The sequence below is a fragment of the Mustelus asterias genome, chromosome 12 (genome assembly GCF_964213995.1).
Source record: "Mustelus asterias chromosome 12, sMusAst1.hap1.1, whole genome shotgun sequence".
In the NCBI taxonomy this organism is placed as follows: domain Eukaryota; kingdom Metazoa; phylum Chordata; class Chondrichthyes; order Carcharhiniformes; family Triakidae; genus Mustelus; species Mustelus asterias.
This window is the reverse complement of record NC_135812.1, coordinates 10,506,101-10,525,397: the sequence shown is the minus strand read 5'-3', so window position 1 is coordinate 10,525,397 and position 19,297 is coordinate 10,506,101. Positions and strand designations below refer to the sequence as shown.

At 41.3% G+C, this 19,297-nt stretch overlaps 1 protein-coding gene across 6 annotated transcripts in view; it reads left to right on the top strand.

The window, feature by feature from the left end:
* Positions 1 to 12,260, top strand: part of nf1a (neurofibromin 1a) — a 159,112-nt gene extending 146,852 nt beyond the window's left edge. For 5 of the 6 annotated variants that reach the window (XM_078224704.1, XM_078224705.1, XM_078224708.1 and 2 more), the window contains 4 exons: positions 474 to 571; positions 3,690 to 3,836; positions 5,872 to 6,018; positions 11,989 to 12,260. In XM_078224704.1, the coding sequence (XP_078080830.1) occupies positions 474 to 571; positions 3,690 to 3,836; positions 5,872 to 6,018; positions 11,989 to 12,103 (507 nt within the window). In that variant the 3' untranslated portion in view covers positions 12,104 to 12,260. Of the gene's footprint in view, positions 1 to 473; positions 572 to 3,689; positions 3,837 to 5,871; positions 6,019 to 11,988 lie in introns of those variants that run through there. The other variant, XM_078224709.1, reaches the window with a different exon arrangement.
* Positions 12,261 to 19,297: the final 7,037 nt, after the last annotated feature.

Genomic DNA, 19,297 nt, shown 5'->3' with positions numbered 1-19,297 from the left:
TATCACAGAAATTACCTTGTGGACAGGTGTGTGTGTGTGTGTTCACTCTTGTAAACAGTGATCCCAAAGACTGTAATGAGACACAGTATAATCACCAAATGTGTCGATAATATTTGGTGGTTAAAAAAGTGATAAACACAGGTGTACAAACAGTTGTCCCATTCTCTACTTATTCAGCTTACAGCAAAAATGGCAAATTTCTCTTAAGGTGGTTAAGGAAGAATGTGAAATGAGAAGAAATGTGAGGATCCTGATTATATCTGTTAATATTGCATTGCTAAGATGTATGGACCCCATACCACACTAAATTTTGGGAGTGCAGGCTGTTACTAGTAAGGTTAAACACAAGATCGCTCTAAGGCTAGACTTCATCCCAGCATGTGACTAGATGTATCTACCTGAGGTAAATTGGGATGAGTTTGTCCGCTTCATTTATAAACCGAAATCATTGTGTACAAATTTTGCTTTCCCAGATTCTACAAAGTATTGCAAATCATGTGCTGTTTACAAAAGAAGAACATATGAGGCCATTCAATGACTTTGTTAAAAACAACTTTGATGCAGCCCGCAGGTAATTAATGGATCCCTGAGCTTGCTGAAAGAGTGTTTGTTTATAAATATTTTAAAGTTTTTTTTCTGCTTAAGAATATGATGCTACATAGAACTGGGTCAAATCATTACTTTTGTGCACATCACATTATGAACAAACGGAATGCTTAATGAAGGTTGTATTGTTTTGTCCAGGTGAATGCCGTAACATTAATTTTTTCTATTATTTGTGCCCTGTCGCCACAATTGTAATAGTTTAGTTTTCAGAAATCTATCACTCTGTTGAACGACCTCGTGAATCTCAGCTACAAAGTTGTGTTTGAAAGCTTGGCATTTTTCCCTTGCTTAACTTATTCTCTGCACAAAGTCTTCTCCTGTGTTTGCTAGCTGCCTGCCTTTTATTCAGAGCTCTAGTGATTACACTGAAACTCAAGGGTTTCTTTTAGGAAGTGCTCTTAGTTTTGACCTCGGAATGAACTCCATTGCCGTTCCATTGTCTGTGCCAGAACTGTTGATTTTTCTTGCCACAAGATGAAAGCAATGAGCATTCTAGCCTAACATCTATCATGGGTAAAATGCTGGAATCTATTATTAAGGAAGTTGTAGCAGGACACTTAGAAAATCTTAATACAATCCGGCAAAGTCAGTGATTTTGTGAAAGGGAAATCGTGTTCGATTCCTTTATTAGAATTATTTAAATAACAAGCCATGTTGATGAAGGGAACCTTGAGATGTGGTTTACTTGGATTTGATAAGGTGCCACGTGAAAGGTTACTACACAAAAGTGCAGGGGGTAAATGTTAGCATGGATATAGACTTGGTTAGCGAGCGGAAAGCAGAGAGTAGGAGTAAATGGGTCATTTTCGGGTTGGCAAGCTGCTACTAGTGAGTGCCACAGGGGTAATTGCTAGTTCCATAACTCTTTGCCATCTATATCAATGACTTTGGAAGGATCGAATGTACGGCTGCTAAATTTGCTGCTGACACAGATGGTTGGGAGAGCAACTTGCGAAGAGGACATAGAGTCTGCAAAGAGCGATAGGCTGGGTGAATAGGCAAAAAATTGGTAGATGGAGTATGATGTGGAGAAATGTGACCTTGTCCACGTTGGCAAGAAGAATAGAAAAATAGCATGTTATTTAAATGGAAAGAAATTGACAAACTCTGCTGTACAGAGGATCTGGGTGTTAAAGAACAGTACAGCACAGGAACAGGCCCTTTAGTCCACCTTGTCCTGATGCAATGAATCACGAAAAGTTGGTATGCAAGTATAGCAAGTGATTAAGAAGGCAAATGGAATGTTGGTATTTATTACAAGGGGAATTGAATATTAAAGTAGGAAAGTGTTGTGACAAAGCCTTAGTCAAACCACATCTGGAGTACTGTGTACAGGGTTGGCCTTCATACTTTAGAAAGGACATAATTTAATTAGAAATATTTCAGAGAAGGTTCACTTGACTGATTCCTGGGATGAAGGGTATATCTCATGAGGAAAGGTTGGACAGATTGGACAGATCCATTGAAGTTTATTAGAATGAGAGGCGATCTTGTTGAAACATACAAGATCCTGAGGGGACTTAACGGTGGACGCTGAGAGGATGTTTCCCCTTGTGGGAGAAATCTGAACTCAGCAAATAAAAGCAAAATCCTACAGATGTTTGTAATCTGAAATAAAAACATCAAATGCTGGATAAACTCAGCAGGTCTAACAGCATTTGTCGTCCCCCCCACCACCCACACACACACACACCAGTGGACACTGGGCCATTGAGTTGAATAGATTCTTGATTGACAATGGAGCCAAATGTCATTGGGGATAGGCAGGAAGGGGGAGTTGAGACCCCACTATCCAGTCAGCCATGATCTTATCAAAAACCAGAGTGTAGTACGAATGTAGAATTTTAAAAGTAAGGATTATTTATTAGTCACAAGTAAGGCTTACATTAACACTGCAATGGAGTTACTGTGAAATTCCCCTAGTCGCCACACTCCGGCGCCTGTTTGGATCAATGCACCTAACCAGCACGTCTTTCAGAATGCAGGAGGAAACGAAAGCACCCGGAGAAAACCCACGCAGACACGGGGAGAATGTGCAAACTCCACACAGACAGTGACACAAGCCAGGAGTCAAACCCGGGTCCCTGGCGCAGCCAGGCAGCAGTGCTAACCACTATGGCACCGTGCTGCCCCTTGCTATCACATGGAGTAGCTGAGTAGCATTGATGGATTCGATGGTAAACTAGACAAGTGTAAGAGAGAGAAAGGAATACAAGGATCTTTTGGTAGGGTGGGATGAAGAGGGAGGAGGCTCAATTTGCAGTAAAACACCAGGGACCTGTTAGGCAGAATGGACTGTTCCTGTGCTGGAAATGCTTTGTGATTAGCAAATGGGAAACAAGCTTTTTCTTGCTGTTCTAACCAAGTGTTTATTCGAGATGGTATTCTATATTAAGAAACTTTTGTTGATTATCTTTCTATAATCAATGTTATATATTGTTTCCTTAAACCTTCAGTTATTTAAACAAGAGAATTAGGTGAAGTTGGAGGTTTCAATTAATTTACTTTGTTATACAGTAATTTTAGAACTTGTTACACGTGGAATGTGCCTAAAGCAAACATAGCAGATCTGCCAATTGCTTTCGAACAGCATGTATATCAGGCTGTAAGAGAATAAGGAGGCGCAAACTTCGAACCCCTACTGCAAGGTGCTGAAATTAGTTGGAATTTGTTGAGAGCCACAGGGCAAGATCAGTAATTGGATGGAATGACATTTGAGAGAGATTACCAGGAAAGTTGACGTCTTCCCACAGTTGCCATCTCTACCCCTTAACTTGCTGTGGGAAAGAAAAACATTGAAGATAAATGGAGAGCAAACAGAGCAGTGATAATAAATTGGGTAACTCATGTGAAGCAAAGTTTTGGTATAATTTGATGGGTCTTTTTCCTGCTACGTGACGTGACATCTTTGCTCACCCACAGACTGAAACTGGGAGCTCATTATGCAATGATGTTGGTCTTCACATTTGGGTGTGTTTTAGTGTAATGTTTGTTTCAATATATATCTATGTATTAACACATTTTTATATTTTCTTCTTTCCTTCCCCACCCCAAACTGTCATCTCACCCCAACCCCTTGGAAGGTTTTTTCTGGACATAGCGTCTGACTGCCCAGCCAGTGACACAGTCAATCACAGCCTTTCGTTCATCAGTGATGGGAATGTTCTCGCTTTGCACAGATTACTGTGGAACAATCAGGAGAAAATTGGGCAGTACCTCTCCAGTAACAGGTATGTGAGAGACTATATTTTCTCTTGTTAATCATTTGCTTTCTGTGAATTTTTTGTGCGCCGAGCCAAATATGATTGGAAAGTTTACTTGCAAGTGTTGGCTAAACTAAGTTCCCTTTGACCAAGCATGTCCCTTCCACATTTCATATTGGGGAAAGTACAGACTATCCCCAATCAGCCCATGCTTGCAAAGCACAGTGTCCAACATTAGGTATGATTCCGCGATTGAACAACATTTGCTAAATAATCCTTTGTGTGCTAAAAATGCACTGAAAACCAAGTTAGGATTGTCATTTGGGCTTGTAGTGCGGCGTATTTGCATGTACTGGAAGCTACATATACTGATTAATGCACAAGGTGCTGTCCTTTGCAGACAGAACATGTTTCAAATAAATGATAGCCATTTGCTGGTTCATTCCATAATGCAATGCATTGTCCAACCAGTCAAGCTGCCTGGTTTAAATTTCAATCAATGCTTGGCAATTAACTCAGTCACCATCAACTGGTTCATTGTCCAAAGCAATGCCTCTATCAATCGGAGTCCATTTGCCAACCAATCAGCACCCTCTTCTCTTCAGTATAAAGTTGCAGTTTCCCTTGACATTGGTATCCTTGTGTTGTCCTGATGAGTGCAAGATAAAAAACTTTGACAAAAGCAGTCAACTAAATTGTTTGTTTCCCTTTGGATGTTGTAAAAGATGATTTGAAAGACTAATATCCTGTGGTGTTTCACAGCCAAGTGTCATCTCTGTGATGTGGGGTTAGCAAAAAGGGGAAATAATTGGATTAGCGAATGCAGATGTTACTGAATCCCAAGTCATATGTTGTCTCCTTTTTTTAAATCAATTCTATCATAAACATCTACACTTGTCCACACTTATCTATTTTTTGTGTGCTGATATATATCGATATGTATCAACACATTTTAATATTTTTTTCTTTCCTTCCCCACCCCAAACTGTTGTCTCACTCCAACCCATTGGAAGGTTTTTTCTGGACATAGTGTCTGACTGCCCAGCCAGTGACGCAGGCTATCTAAGCTTGTCAAGTTGTAACTAATTCTTTCACATACTGGGGCACTGCAGTTCCTCTACTGTGCAGGGGGAAAGGTGAAGTTACAGCAATGAGTTTACATTTGCAATTATAAAGTTTTTATTTATTAGTCACAAGTAAGGCTTGCATTCACACTGCAATGAAGTTACTGTGAAATTCCCCTAGTCGCCACAGTCCGGCGCCGGTTTAGGTCAATGTACCTAACCAGCACATCTTTCAGAATGTGGGAGGAAACCAAAGCATCCGGAGGAAGCCTACACAGACACGGGAAGAATGTGCAAACTCCACACAGACAGTGACCCAAGCTTGGAATCGATCCCGGGTCCCTGGCGCTGTGAGGCAGCAGTGCTAGCCACTGTGCCACCGAGCTGCCAGAAAAATGAATTATCCATGCAATTGGGCATTGGAATTTACAACTTTAGCAGTTGGTAAGAATATGTACAAATGTAAGCATTTTATATTTAAAGAATAGTTATTAATCTCAAAATGGTCACAGTTTCTTTTGATTATGTCCTGAGCCAGCGACCCAGGTTCAATTCCGGCCTTGGGTTACTCACTGTGTGGATTTTGCACATTCTCCCCATGTCTGCATGTGTTTCCTCAGGGTGCTCCGGTTTCCTCCCACACTCCAAGGATGTGCAGGTTAGGTGGATTGGCCATGTGAGGGGGATTCGTGGGGTAAATACATGGGGGTTGTGGGGCTGGGGCCTGGGTGGGATTGTTGTCGGTGCAGACTCGATGAGCCGACTTGCCGCCTCCTGCACCGTAAGGATTCTATGACTTCTATGAGGCATGTTTCATTGAAATGACAGTACTGTGCATCGCATAATCATCATTGTGCATGATGATTTGCTATATCGTAAGATGTGATATTGCAGGAGCTGTTTCTAATCCTTGCATTCTTAATAAACGGCATTCCAGTTTGCTCTGGTTTAAACTGTAAAACTTATCAAAAGCTGCATTTAATTTCTAATGTTCTCAGGGACCATAAAGCTGTAGGGAGAAGGCCGTTCGACAAGATGGCTACTTTGTTAGCCTACCTGGGGCCTCCTGAGCACAAACCTGTCGCTGACACTCACTGGTCCAGCCTCAACCTCACCAGCTCCAAGTTTGAAGAATTCATGACAAGGTAAGCAATCACGTACTCATTTTTCAGACTGTAAGAGGGAAGTTTTCTATTTCAACGGTGTTGTCATTTAAAAACATTACATCGTGCAATCTGGAGAAGACAGCGTGATTCCCCAAGCCTGCTCTGTCATTCAGTGTGATCATGACTGATCGCGGGCTTTAATTCCACTTATCCTTTAATTCTACGAGAGTCCAAATATTTGTCTATCTCAATGTGAGGAACTCTGTATTCTTATCAATTATTTATTTAGCAAATGCAAAGTCCCTAAGCCGAGCTATTTCTTCCAGTCCTGCTGTGTTAAGTGCAGATAGGCCTTCACTGAGTCTGTGGATTAGACACACTCTTCTGATGTGCATAGTTTGCTCTCTCACACAGGTACATAGGAGCTGGCACTAATGCCCCATCTTTGAAGGTTGGTCATGGAAGGGCTGTGGCCAGTCCTAAACCTGTTGAGGATGGACCACTCTCTCTTTAGAAGGTTGAACCAGGCAGCTGTTGGGTTGGATTTTTTTAAGATATAAATATCATCATGGCTATTTCTAACATTTTAAAGACCTTTCAAATGGTTAAACGTTTGTCTGCCTGTGATTCCCTCACAAAAGAAGTTACCTGGTAGTTTCAGGAACATTTGCACCTTGTTATACAAAGAACAAAGAAAATTACAGCACAGGAACAGGCCCTTCGGTCCTCCGAGCCTGAACCGACCATGCTATCTGACTGAACTAAAACCCCAACCTTTCCGGAGACCATCTCCCTCTATTCCCATCCTATTCATGTATTTGTCTAGACGCCCCTTAAATGTCACTATCGTATCTGCTTCCACTACCTCCCCCGGCAGCAAGTTCCAGGCACCCACCACCCTCTGTGTAAAAAAAAATTTGCCTCGTACATCTCCTTTAAACCTTGCCCCTCGCACCTTAAACCTATGCCCCCTAGTAATTGATTCTTCCACGCTGGGAAAAAGCTTCTGACTATCCACTCTGTCCATGCCCCTCATAATCTTGTAGACTTCTATCAGGTCGCCCCCTCAACCTCCGTCGTTCCAATGAGAAAAAAACAAGCTTCTCCAACCCCTCCTCCTAACTAATGCCCTCCATGCCAGGCAACATCTGGTAAATCTTTTCTGTACCCTCTCCAAAGCCTCCACATCCTTCTGGTAGTGTGGCAACCAGAATTGAACACTATATTCCAAGTGTGGCTTAACTAAGGTTCTATAAAGCTGCAACATGACTTGCCAATTTTTAAACTCAATGCCCTGGCCGATGAAGGCAAGCATGCCGTATCTCCGAGGTGCTACTAACAATCACTGTGGACTTCACAGCACAAATTCAGAGAGAACTGTACAAAGGCCCATCTGCATTTAATAATCCAGGTGGCCAACGGAAGATGGATCGTCTGCTAAGACAAAGGCCCCGTAACTTCCTTTTAGTTCCTCACGGTGGAGACGTTTAACAATCTTTGGAATCCAGAGATAATGGATACATGTCCTTTGTCAAAGATCTGGAGGAGAGGGGAGAGTCATGTGACATCAGCCTCTTACTCTTGAAAAAGTGATACGGCCTTGCTAAACTGCAGAGCCCAGGCTGCTGTTTGTGATCTAACCTGGAGTTTCACAAACTAGGAGCTCTGCCCAGGTGGAATATCTGGCTCCCATCTGCACTGCTACTAGATATTTTGTACCATCACCTTCAATACTGAATCATCTCAGCATGCTTATCTCATGGTGTGAAACCAACCCCAGTGGAAAAATGAATTATCCAGCATGGGCTTTCAATGCACTGGCCTCCATAAAGGCAAACCTCATTGGGCTTAGATTCTGGACTCTGGAACCCACATGAAAAAATATTTATTTTCTCTGTGGTCTCTGTAGTGTAAAACTTTATTATTTTCTATCCCTTTCTTCACTATCTGAAGGTGAGGGGGGTGTTATGAATCCTCTGATTTCATTGTGTGCAAATATATTAACCCTTTGAGTTCATTCTATCTCAAGTCTGCTGTGGAGTTATTAATAGAAATTGGATTGCACCAAAACAGAGGGGTTGGGAAATGTGTCACTGCTTCTAAAGAGAGACACAAATCAAAACACCTTTCTGTTTACAGACGGGTGTTGAGAGGAGATGTTAGTGCTGTTCAAGTTAACCCCTCACCTACTGTCTATATACTCAACAATGGAGCATCCATGACCCACTGGGGTAAAGAATTCCAAAGATGTTTAACCTTGTGAATGAAGACATTTCTTCTCACTCCTAAATGACTGGCTTTTTTATACTGAATCTGTGCCCCCTTGTTTTCGATTCCCCAACTTGGGGAAACAATGTCTCAAGCTCAAATAAGATTCTAATAAATGAGATTTTTCTGAACTCCAGAGGATGTAGACCCAATTAATCATAGGACAACCTCCTTGTTTCAGGAACCAACTTAGTGAACCTTCGCTGCAATGCCTTCAATGTGAGGTTATCCTTAAATACAGTCCAAAATGGCACTCTGTATTCCATGCCTGGTCTGGTCACCAAGCCCGTACAATTTTAGCAAGACTCATTTGTTAAGTACTTCAATGTCCTGTTTCCAATTTCCTGTTTGATAATGTCTGCACTAGCTGCAGTTTCACAACTGGGCATGCAATGTAGCATGGACTTGTTCTCCAGTGCATGTGATCACTTCTGCCTTACAATTAGCATGAGGAAAACTGAAGTAATTAAGCAGCCTGCTCCAAGAAAGTCCTATCTCGTGCCCAAGGTTTAAGCCCCAGGACCAGAAGCTGTCCAGCAGTGGATTAATTCACTTACCTTGGCAGCACACGTTTGCGCTGTCTATATTGATACATGCCAAAGCAAGTTCAACATGCTTTGAACAGCAGTCAGGGAACAAATAGGAGTAAATCTGTCCACCAAACTTGCAAGTTCTAGAACATGGGGGATTTGGACTAAATTAGCATCATGCCAAGAGGCTCAAGCAGTTTCACTTAAGTTGCCTTTGGAAATCTCTAAGGATCAGAAATAGAATAAAAACCAGACACAAGTGCTGACCTGAGTTGGCATGCCAAGCATCCATACCATATTGAGACAGTCACAACTGAGTTGGGCTGATTATGTAGATAATGCCAGCCCTTGCTTACCGAAGTGAATGTTCAATGAAGAGTTCAAGTCTGAGTTGTACTGTCATGGCGTCAAGGAAATTTATTAGGGCCAGTAAGAAATAGTATAACGTTCACCAGCAAGTGGTGAAGGAACTGGAGTTGGAGCATGAAAATGTGAATAAAGGGTACAAAGGATTGAGTGAAAAAGCACAAGCGGAACTCAACAATTGTGGCCATAGTATGGAACTCGAGCCAAGGAAATCCCAGGTAATGGATGCAATCAGTTTCGTGATTGGCGAGAGAACTGCTCGTCTCTGAGTGAAATGCATCAAAGATTTGACCCATGGCACTCATGCAGTGCATCCTGTATCATCTACTGCAAAAGTCACCATGCTGTTGAAGAAGAAGTTAGACAAGAGATCCAATTGAATGATCGAAGTACCAGTTGTGTGGAAAACACAAGGGGGCTGGAGAAATTGGCGTTCTGCAGAGAGGCAAAAAGTGTCTGGTGTTTTGAGGGTGCTTTGGAGGACATAGCAATGGACAAACCCAAAGAGGGAACACAACTGTTGAACAAGTTAGCAATTGAGGAGAACTGTCTAATAAAAAAAAAGACAAGAAGGACAAATTGTTGAAAACGTGCAAAGCATGAGAATGGAGAGATAATCATTAAATATTGTTAGAAGGGAATGGTGGGTGCACTTTGGAAGAAACTCAAATGGATAAACTGAATGGATTATGAAAGCAGATGCATCAGAATAAGGAACAAATCTGGTGTAAGCAGAAGATTGGTTGCTACAGCAGATGAAAGGTAGAGATTGGAAAATGAAGCCACTCAGCTGAAGGAGATGTCCTCGAGGGAACTAGACAAAGCAGCAATCTAGGCAGAAAGGAAAACTGAGGTTACATGCCAGAACAAGCTTGCTGAAATGGCTACATTAATAGAAATGCACAAGAATCCACATGATAACATGGTTGATGGGAAACATGCTGAATATAAATGCTCAAAAGAGAAGAAACTCTATTACATGACAAGTACCAGCAAATAGAGTATGGTGACCATTTCCTTCACCAGTGACAAACCAAGATTGTGCAAGAACTGTCAAGACGTAAGACTGTGTTGTATTGAGATGATAGTACCTGCCTGCATTGCTGAGTAAATTGCTTGACAGAGAAAAGAACCAACAGTGGAATGGAGAGTGGCACCGCCACTGGCATGGTGGCATAGTGGTTAGCACTGCTACCTCACAGCGCCAGATACCCGGGTTCAATTCCCGGCTTGGGTCACTGTGCGCAGTTTGCACGTTCTCCACATGTCTGCATGGGTTTCCTCCGGGTGCTCCGGTTCCCTCCCACAGTCTGAAAGACGTGCTGGTTAGGTGCATTGGCTGTGCTAAATTTTTCCTCAGTGTAACCCGAATAGTCTGCAGCCTGCTCTGAAAATCAAAACCTCTGGAAGCTTTGAGACTATGTACACTCCTTATAGCAAGTATATTTATGGTTGCTGACTGTATTTAAAATGGTTTTTGAGTCTGTAAGAAGAATGTTGCTTATTTAGAACTGAAACAGTGATGAGTTAGAAATCAAAGTTGTTTCTTTTCATGTTTAAATATTGTTCAAAGTTAAGCTGCTTCATTGGTCACAATTATAGTTAAACTGTGCTATTAAATAAAGTTTGTTTTACGATTAAAGATCCCTAATTTGTCAGTGGAATTAGTCCTGGAGAGGTGCATCCTATCCTCACATTTATGCCAAAATAAAAAAATTGTTGGGGTCTAGTCTAGCTTCCTGATGTAATTTGGGATTCTGGTCCGGGATCCTGACAATTTTTCCTAACACAGTCTGAATTCTATTAGCAACACCATAACGGCCAGAGATACATTATTCTTGCTCTTTATCCAAGTCATCAGTGTAGAGTATACAAAACTGAGGCTCCGGCATTGAGCCTTGTGACACTTTACAAGTCAAGCCTGCTGACTTGAAAATGCCGCATTTATTCCTGTCCATTAACCAATCCTCTATCCATGCTAATTTGTCACTCCTCAATCCTACGAGCCCCTATCCTGTGTATTAACCTTTTGTGTGGCACCTTGTGGAATGCCTTTCAGAAATAAAACGCGCAACTAGTTATTTCCTTCAAAAATAATGCATTTGTCAAAATGAATTTTCCTTTCATAAAACCATGTTGATTTGTTCTAATTATGATGTACTTTTTCATGTTCATTTGTGTGTCATTTTTCCATCAATGCCAGTGGAATTACTGACTAACATAAAGACTGACTAACTTAAAGTCTGCTTTCAAACCAACTCTTTGAGTACAATCATATTTTCTCTCATTTGTGAAAGTGTGCTGGAACTTGAGTTTGCCTGCATCCACAAAAACTCTGAAATAACATTAACATCACCTCTGTTGCTGGGTTCCTTGGATCTTCCTCTGGAATTTTCTGATGTTGAAATCTGGTTTCACAAATGCACCAAACTTCCCTCAGTGCCTGGGGCTTTTATACGAAAATTGGGTGCTATCATCACAGGCCAGCTTGACCTCATCCTCAGCTAACGTCCGCAATCATGATTAGGTGTCTCTTGTGCTCCCCACCTTTTCCCTCCAATCCATGGGCACTGCAGTCAGTTATGCTGTTCCAGTTAAGGTAATCTGGTTTGGCAGCTTCCTACACTCTGTGCCTTAGTCAAAAACAGGATGGTGCATTTATCTGCCAAGTTTTCTTTCTGCAGCGTTACTGTGAGTAAGTTATAGAGTGACTTGGCCAGAAGTTGCAGCAGCAAGAACTTGGTTGAGGCATTAGAAACACAACGGGAAATTCGTTTTTTCATTCTTGCACAATGAATGTTTGCAACTCAGGAATCTTGAACCTACTGGCACCTTAACTTTCCAGGCATCAAGTACATGAAAAAGAGGAGTTCAAGGCTTTAAAAACACTCAACATCTTTTACCAGGCTGGAACATCAAAAACAGGGAATCCAGTGTTCTACTACATAGCGAGAAGGTAGGATTCATTTTGGTTTGTTTTCTGTTAAACTCCTACTTTTCAGTGAATGAACTACCGTGGGATTTGTCTAATGTTCGGAAATTTGCTTGGAATAACTCCTGAAGGTTACATCCCAAGATTCTGACCACCAACTATTTCCAATATTCTTTCAACTAATCAATGAAAAATAGAAAAAACTGAAAATTAAAACATTTTTTAAAGCTCCTATGATTTTTCTTCTGCGTTGCTTGCACACGAATGCAAGGGTGTAGAGGAAGATCAACTTAATATAGGGTAGGTCTATTCAAAAGTCTGATGGCAGCAGGGAAGAAGCTGTTCTTGAGTCGGTTGGTACGTGACCTCAGACCTTTGTATCTTTTTCCTGACGGAAGAAAGTGGAAGAGAGAATGTCCGGGGTGCGTGGGGTCCTTAATTATGCTGGCTGCTTTGCCAAGGTAGTGGGAAGTGTGGACAGAGTCAATCGATGGGAGGCTTAAGTGAACCAATCTAGTACAGACTAACAATCTAATTGGTTCCCTTTTAGGGCTGTGCATTTTCACCTAGATTAAACTAGGTGATCAATTTACCATTCCTCACGATACCAGGCCACTCCTGGAGGTTTTGCAACCTTTGGTGGCTCCAATCCTCCAACATCACCAGATGTCATGTCATTAATGTAGCCTGGAGATATCTTGGATTGACAAAGCATCTCTTTCTTGGTGGCAAGAATTTTGCCTTTCAAATACAAAAGTTTAGCATTATTTTTAATATAAAGAATTGTAATGATTTGCTCACCTGAAGTGATCATTGACCAGTTTTGTTGATTGTCTATAAGAGTTAATATTTTGATAAAACACTGGAATTCTATCTATTATTCGGATCCCTCCCTGAAGTGAGATTTTGTTTTCTGTGTGGAAAAATGTTGGGAGTGCAAACAAGCATAAGCAGTCACATTAACGGACCATTGTTTCATCTCTGCCCAGCATAGCTTCTCATCTCACATTTTAATTGCCAATCATCTACCCATTCACAATCTGGTGTGAGCTGCTCTGAGAAGCTAACCATCTTTGGCACAGCACACTGTCCAAGTCCTTCATAGTGGTCAAGTAGTGAAAGAATTGCAAACCTTGATGGAAACCTGAACTATTGTTCCTTTCCTTGGCTTGGCTGAGACAAATTGCAGCACCCATAACACCACCCTTGACTTGATTTGATTTTGATTTATTATTGTCACCTGTATTAGTGTACAGTGAAAAGTATTGTTTCTTGCACGCTATACAGACAAAGCATACAGTTCATAGAGAAGGAAAGGAGAGAGTGCAGAATGTAGTGTTACAGTCATAGCTAGAGTGTAGAGGAAGGTCAACTTAATGCTAGGTAGGCCCATTCAAAAGTCTGATGGCAGCAGGGAAGAAGCTGTTCTTGAGTCGGTTGGTACGTGACCTCAGACTTTTATATCTTTTTCCTGACGGAAGAAGGTGGAAGAGAGAATGTCCGGGATGCGTGAGGTCCTTAATTATGCTGGCTGCTTTGCCGAGGCAGCGGGATGTGTCAATGGATGGGAGGCTTAAGTGAACCAATCTAGTACAGACTAACAATCTAATTGGTTCCCTTTAGGGCTGTGCCATTTTCATGTTACCATTGAAAGGACATTACAGCTTGGCACTGGGTATGGTGTATTTCAGCATAGTTTAGTCCGAACTGGTTTACATCTCTTGTAATCATCGGCGGTGAAATGTGTTGAGAGCATGACCGTATGTCTGATGTGTGTGAATCTGTTACATGGAGCTGTCCATAATCAGCACCAAGCTTGAAACCTGTTGATCATTGAAGATGATATGAAGAGAATGTCAATCCCAAACTGGTGCAGTAGTGGGGTATCTTGTACAATTTTGGTTACATTTAATTGAAATTGGTGGTGTATCCAGCATCCAAAGTAAGACTGCTTGATGCTGACAGGTACAAGTGTCGGAAAAGAATCCACAATTGCTAACTCTCATTCCAGAAAATTTGCTCACAAAGTAAACACAGATCTTGACTCTGAAAACTTTTTTCTAACCATTGTTTTGGAGTTGAAAGACATATTTTAAGTTGAACAATTTAAACATTTGATTACTTTTTTAAAAAAAGTTAGCATTTCAATCAGCAAAACATATTTATACATGTAGGTATATCAACATGATAATCTAAGATTCATTTAATTAATTATTGCTATGTTAGAACGATAAGTGCATCTGAAGTTATGTACAGATAGGATTTGTTCTCTGTAATTTCATACTGAAATGTTGCTGCATTATTTCAGCAGCTTTGCTTCTTGTTCTGACCAGTTGGCTTCATAGCGAGTACAGAAGGGACTTATTTTTACAGGACTTATTTTATCAGCATTTATCACATTTCTTTAAAAATGAATGCCTGAAAATAAGTATTTGATGGCCATTTATGTCTAAGTTATGGAAACAATGGAGTAAGTCATCCACTTTGTGCTTGTAAATACACTGTATAAAAAAATAGTCTACAGTGGATACCTTTTGAAATGATACTTGAAACTTGTATATCTGATGTGCTAAGTGTAATTTTACAAGATGTAAATTTTAAATTTAAACTTTATATTGCCATGCCCAGCAGTGCAAGTACGTCTTAACTCAGTGCCAGTGCAACAACTGAAGGTGTGAAAGGGGCAGGCAGTGGCTTAGTATCACAGCAAGCACCGGGTGTATCAGTGACCTCAGGTTTATTGTCTCTGGTGTGATGGCCAGGGTGCTTTCTGATGTTTGTGTCAAATTCTTAGTACACCACAACCCCTGGAATGTTTTGGTAATTTCCAAAAGTAAGTTTTCAAAGTGTCAATAAACATCCAAGTATCGGCACAATTTTCTGCTGTGAATATAAGACAAGTGATGTGTTTTTAAAAGATAAAGGCCAGATTTAAAGTTAATTTTCAGTTACGGTTTATAATGATTCCCTGACAAATTCACAATGGGCTTTGATGTTTAATTTTTTAAATTGCTCTCAAACAGTATTCCCTTGTTTAGATTTTTTAAAAGTTGAATAGTTTCGTCTTAACAGCTTCTAACCCTTGGTATCTTCGAGTCAGTGCAAATTGTGAATAAGCTATACCTTCAGCTTGCGTCAGACCACAAACTCAATCTCAACTCAATTTGAGGGAAGTGATAATATATTCACGACATATTTTTGTAAACTGTAAAATGATTAATATCTGCTCAAAGTGATAGTGCAGTCTGAGACAACATTTTAATCTCTCAAATAGGTAGCTGAAAATAGAACCGTTGCTAATGGTTAGTCGGGCAACACTCTAAGGGCAGATTACAGGAGTCCTAGAGGTTTACATCATGGAAACCTGCCCTTCAGCCCAACTTGCCCATGCTGTCCCTTTTTTTAAATCCCTAAGCTAGTCCCAATTGCCTGAATTTGGCCCATATCCCTCTATACCCATCTTGCCCATGTAACTGTCTAAACGCTTTTTAAAAGACAAAATTGTACCCGCTTCTACTACCTCTGGCAGCTCGTTCCAGGCAGTCACCATCCTCTGAAAAACTTGTCCCCCTCGACCCTTTTGTATCTCTCCCCTCTCACCTTAAACCTATGCCCTCTAGTTTTAGACGCCCCTACCTTTGGGAAAAGAAGTTGACTACCTAGTTGATCTATGCCCCTCATTATTTTATAGACCTCTAGGAGAAAAGTTTTCTATATTGCTACAGATGAGATGCACTTCCAGGAACCAACATAACTCTTGACAGAGAGAGAAGATGATTCCATTAAATAAATACCCTACATTGTAATGCTGGGCCTGACGTTCATTACCTGGCTTTGAGCCTTACACCATTGCTGTTCTAATGGAGGTCACTTCAGAAGGCTGCCCTAAGAATAATTTCACTTGAGCTATTTTGTACTTGTTTCTTCGAGCACAGTAGAGCTGGATTGTGATTCATCTTTCCAATTGATAAACTAATTTTATTTTAGTTGCTGAATTATATCCAGTTCATGGGAAATGTGCATTTTTTGACTCTGCCATGTAAAAACCTTTGTGATTAGCTTGTGAATCAGAATGACATTTCCCTATGGGTTTACTTACCTCTTCTGAAATAGTTAAATAAAGCTTCAGAACTTCCGTGACATTGGGAATATGTCATTAACCTGAAAAGAACCCAGCATCAAAACGATTCAATTTATAGAATTAGAATCATAGAATCCTACAGTGCAGGAGGAGGCCATTCGGCCCATCGAGTCTGCACCGACCACAATCCCACCCAGGCCCTATCCCCATAACCCCATGCATTTACCCTAGCGCGTCCTCCTGACACTAAGGGGCAATTTAACACGGACAATCCACCTAACCAGCAATCTTTGAGCTGTGGGAGGAAACTGGAGCACCCGGAGAAAACCCACACACAAATGGAGAGAGTGTGCAAATTCCACACAGACAGTGGCCCAAGCTGGGAATCGAGCCCGGGTCCCTGGCGCTGTGAGGCAGCAGTGCTAACCACTGTGCCACAGTGCCATGTAGATTTACAAAAATCTAACAAATTAGTTACCAAATTAGTTATCTACTTGTTTTTGGAGGTTTTGCAGTTTGGTGACTCTGAATGTTGCTGCCTGTGAAAATTCTAACGATGTTCTGCCACTGGAATCCTTAAATATCGGCTTGCATCGATTCTGGTGCCCTCTGGTGAGTTTGACTATTTGGACGTTGATCGACTGAGACTCTTCAGTACACTATAGAAATTTTGAAGCTGGGCCCACAATCTAAAAATTAAAATGGAGGTTTAAAACTAAAATTGCAGATGTAAGTGTACAGTAAGCCCACTCCGTCTTAAAATGAGAACAATGAATGTTTTGGGGAGAAAAATTAGAGTTCCAACGTAATTTTTACCCCAAGCCTTATCCTTCCCTTGCTGTTTGGATATTGACTGGCATGCTGAGAACTTACAACACTTTCTGATTGTCACTTAATTCGCACCTTTCCTTGGCTCAATTTCAAATTTTTCACTTCTAGCATTTGTTGTATTTGGCCTTAAACATGTTATTGTACAGTGGCAGCTGCCACAAGTTATTCTTCAACGCGTTAATGTTGCGTGATTAATGTAGCTTTTTGTGCGTAATCTTTGTATTGGACAGCAATGTGTTGTCCTGCTTACCAGTTGTAGACTTCTGGTTCTTATTACTGCTTCAAAATCTCAGTGACTGCTCTAACCAGTGGAACTGCTGGTCAGCACACTGTAGCAAAACTGGCTCTTTAAATGTATGGTGAGGTACTTCTGGATGCCATGCTAGCCAGCACATTCTCTGCCTTGTTGGGCTTTCTACCTGTCCCCCTTTAGCTATTCTTACATTTAGTCTCTTGGCTGTCTTTTAAACTATTTTGGCTTCCCTCATTTGCCCTCCTTTTGCCACTTGCTAACATTATGTCTGTCATTCAATCGCCTCTTGTCTTTCGCCCAAATACTTTACAGGACATTCGGTTTTATTTCCTGTCTGTCTCTGGTGTTTGTCCCCACTTTCCGTTGTTTTTAGTTTAAATGCTGCCAGCCTGTAGTCTCTCGCAGTCTTGAGAAAAGGGTGCCTGGCTCAAGCACTGGCTGTTGTTTTGGACAGATGTTGCCTGACCTGAGGCCTTTGCTGCCGTTTCTGTTGTTTTCACATGTCCAGCATTTGCAGAATTGTTTTTTTTAAAACATGGTACTTACCCAATGGACAAGTCGGCCCTGTGCAGTTGTGACTCGGTAGTTGTGTAATTCCATTGGATGAGTATCATTTCTAGATATGATCCCCTTTTGAAGTGTTTAGAAATGAACTAGTTGGAGGCATTAACGTGATTCAGCACATTGACATTGGATGACGTAACTACTCAAAGCAAAAATAAGCCCCAAATTGGTTCTGTGGTTATCACGGGCATGATCAAATGGAACATGCTAATTGATTTTACACAGTCACCTGGTTGCTGTTACACAGGGTTTTCTATAATTTCTGTTTAAAGAGAGTGTATACATTAATATAGTGCACACATGCATCTGTATATCAACAAACAATCTCAAGTTTGTCTACTAGGCTGAACAGTACAACCCATGATGTAAATGCTTTGAAACTGAAGATTGTAATATTGATGCTGTGTTTTGGACATGTACTTGGCATTTGTACTTGCATGCTCCACAATAGAGATGGAATTTGAGTCCATGGGAGGTGGCCGAGTGCAGGTGTGATCGCCACACCTCAGATCGACACAGGTATTTGGATGTTTGAAGAGTTTGGTGTCTTTTTGTTCTGACACACAATAGGGAATCTGATTTTGTTGACCGTGGCTTTTCCAATGCGATTAGAAAAAAAAAAGCCTTGGATTTATATAGCACCTAGGGTAGGGCAGAGTGGTTAGCACTGCTGCCTCACAGCGCCAGGGATCCACGTTCAATTCCCACCTCGGGTCACTGTCTGTGTGGAGTTTGCACGTTCTCCCCGTGCCTGCGTGGGTTTCCTCCGGGTGCTCCGGTTTCCTCCCACACTCCAAAAATGTGCGGGTTAGGTTGAATGGCGATGCTAAATTGACCCTCATGTTCGGGGATTAGCAGGGTAAATATGTGGGGTTACGGGAATGGGGCCTGGGTGGGATTGTGGTCGGTGCAGACTCAATGGGCCAAATGGCCTCCTCCTGCACTGTAGGGATTCTATGATAGAACTCAGGATGTCCCAAATACTTGACAGCCAGTGAAGTGCTTTTGAACTGCTGTAATGCAGAAAAGTAGTTTTTAAATTCAATATTTTGATCAATAAAGCATTTTTTCATGCAGCTGGGGATCGTGTGCGTGTAATCTCTCAATCTGCCATCCTATGTGGGATAGTCTTTGAAAGCGAGTTAGTAAATTGGGCACACCAACATTTTATGCCTTTAAATGTCGGTATGAAGAAGTCTTTGTACAATATGCCGATCATTCAGAGACCGCCTCAGAACTATATGCCGTGTTGATTCCTTCATAGTTTTAAAAGTGGGATAGATTACCTGGTTTTGAATTATTTGTTTCAATTCGCCATCTTGGATTGTTGCCCTATCTCACCAGCACTGTAACCAGGGGCCAGGGAATATCCTTTTCAGGGTTTGAACAGACTTTTCTTTGGGTACGGTGTATCTTTATGCTGTAGAATCTGACTGCTGCCAACAGAAGCACGGTTCACAACCTCAGGACATCTCAAAGCACGTGTGGTAGAC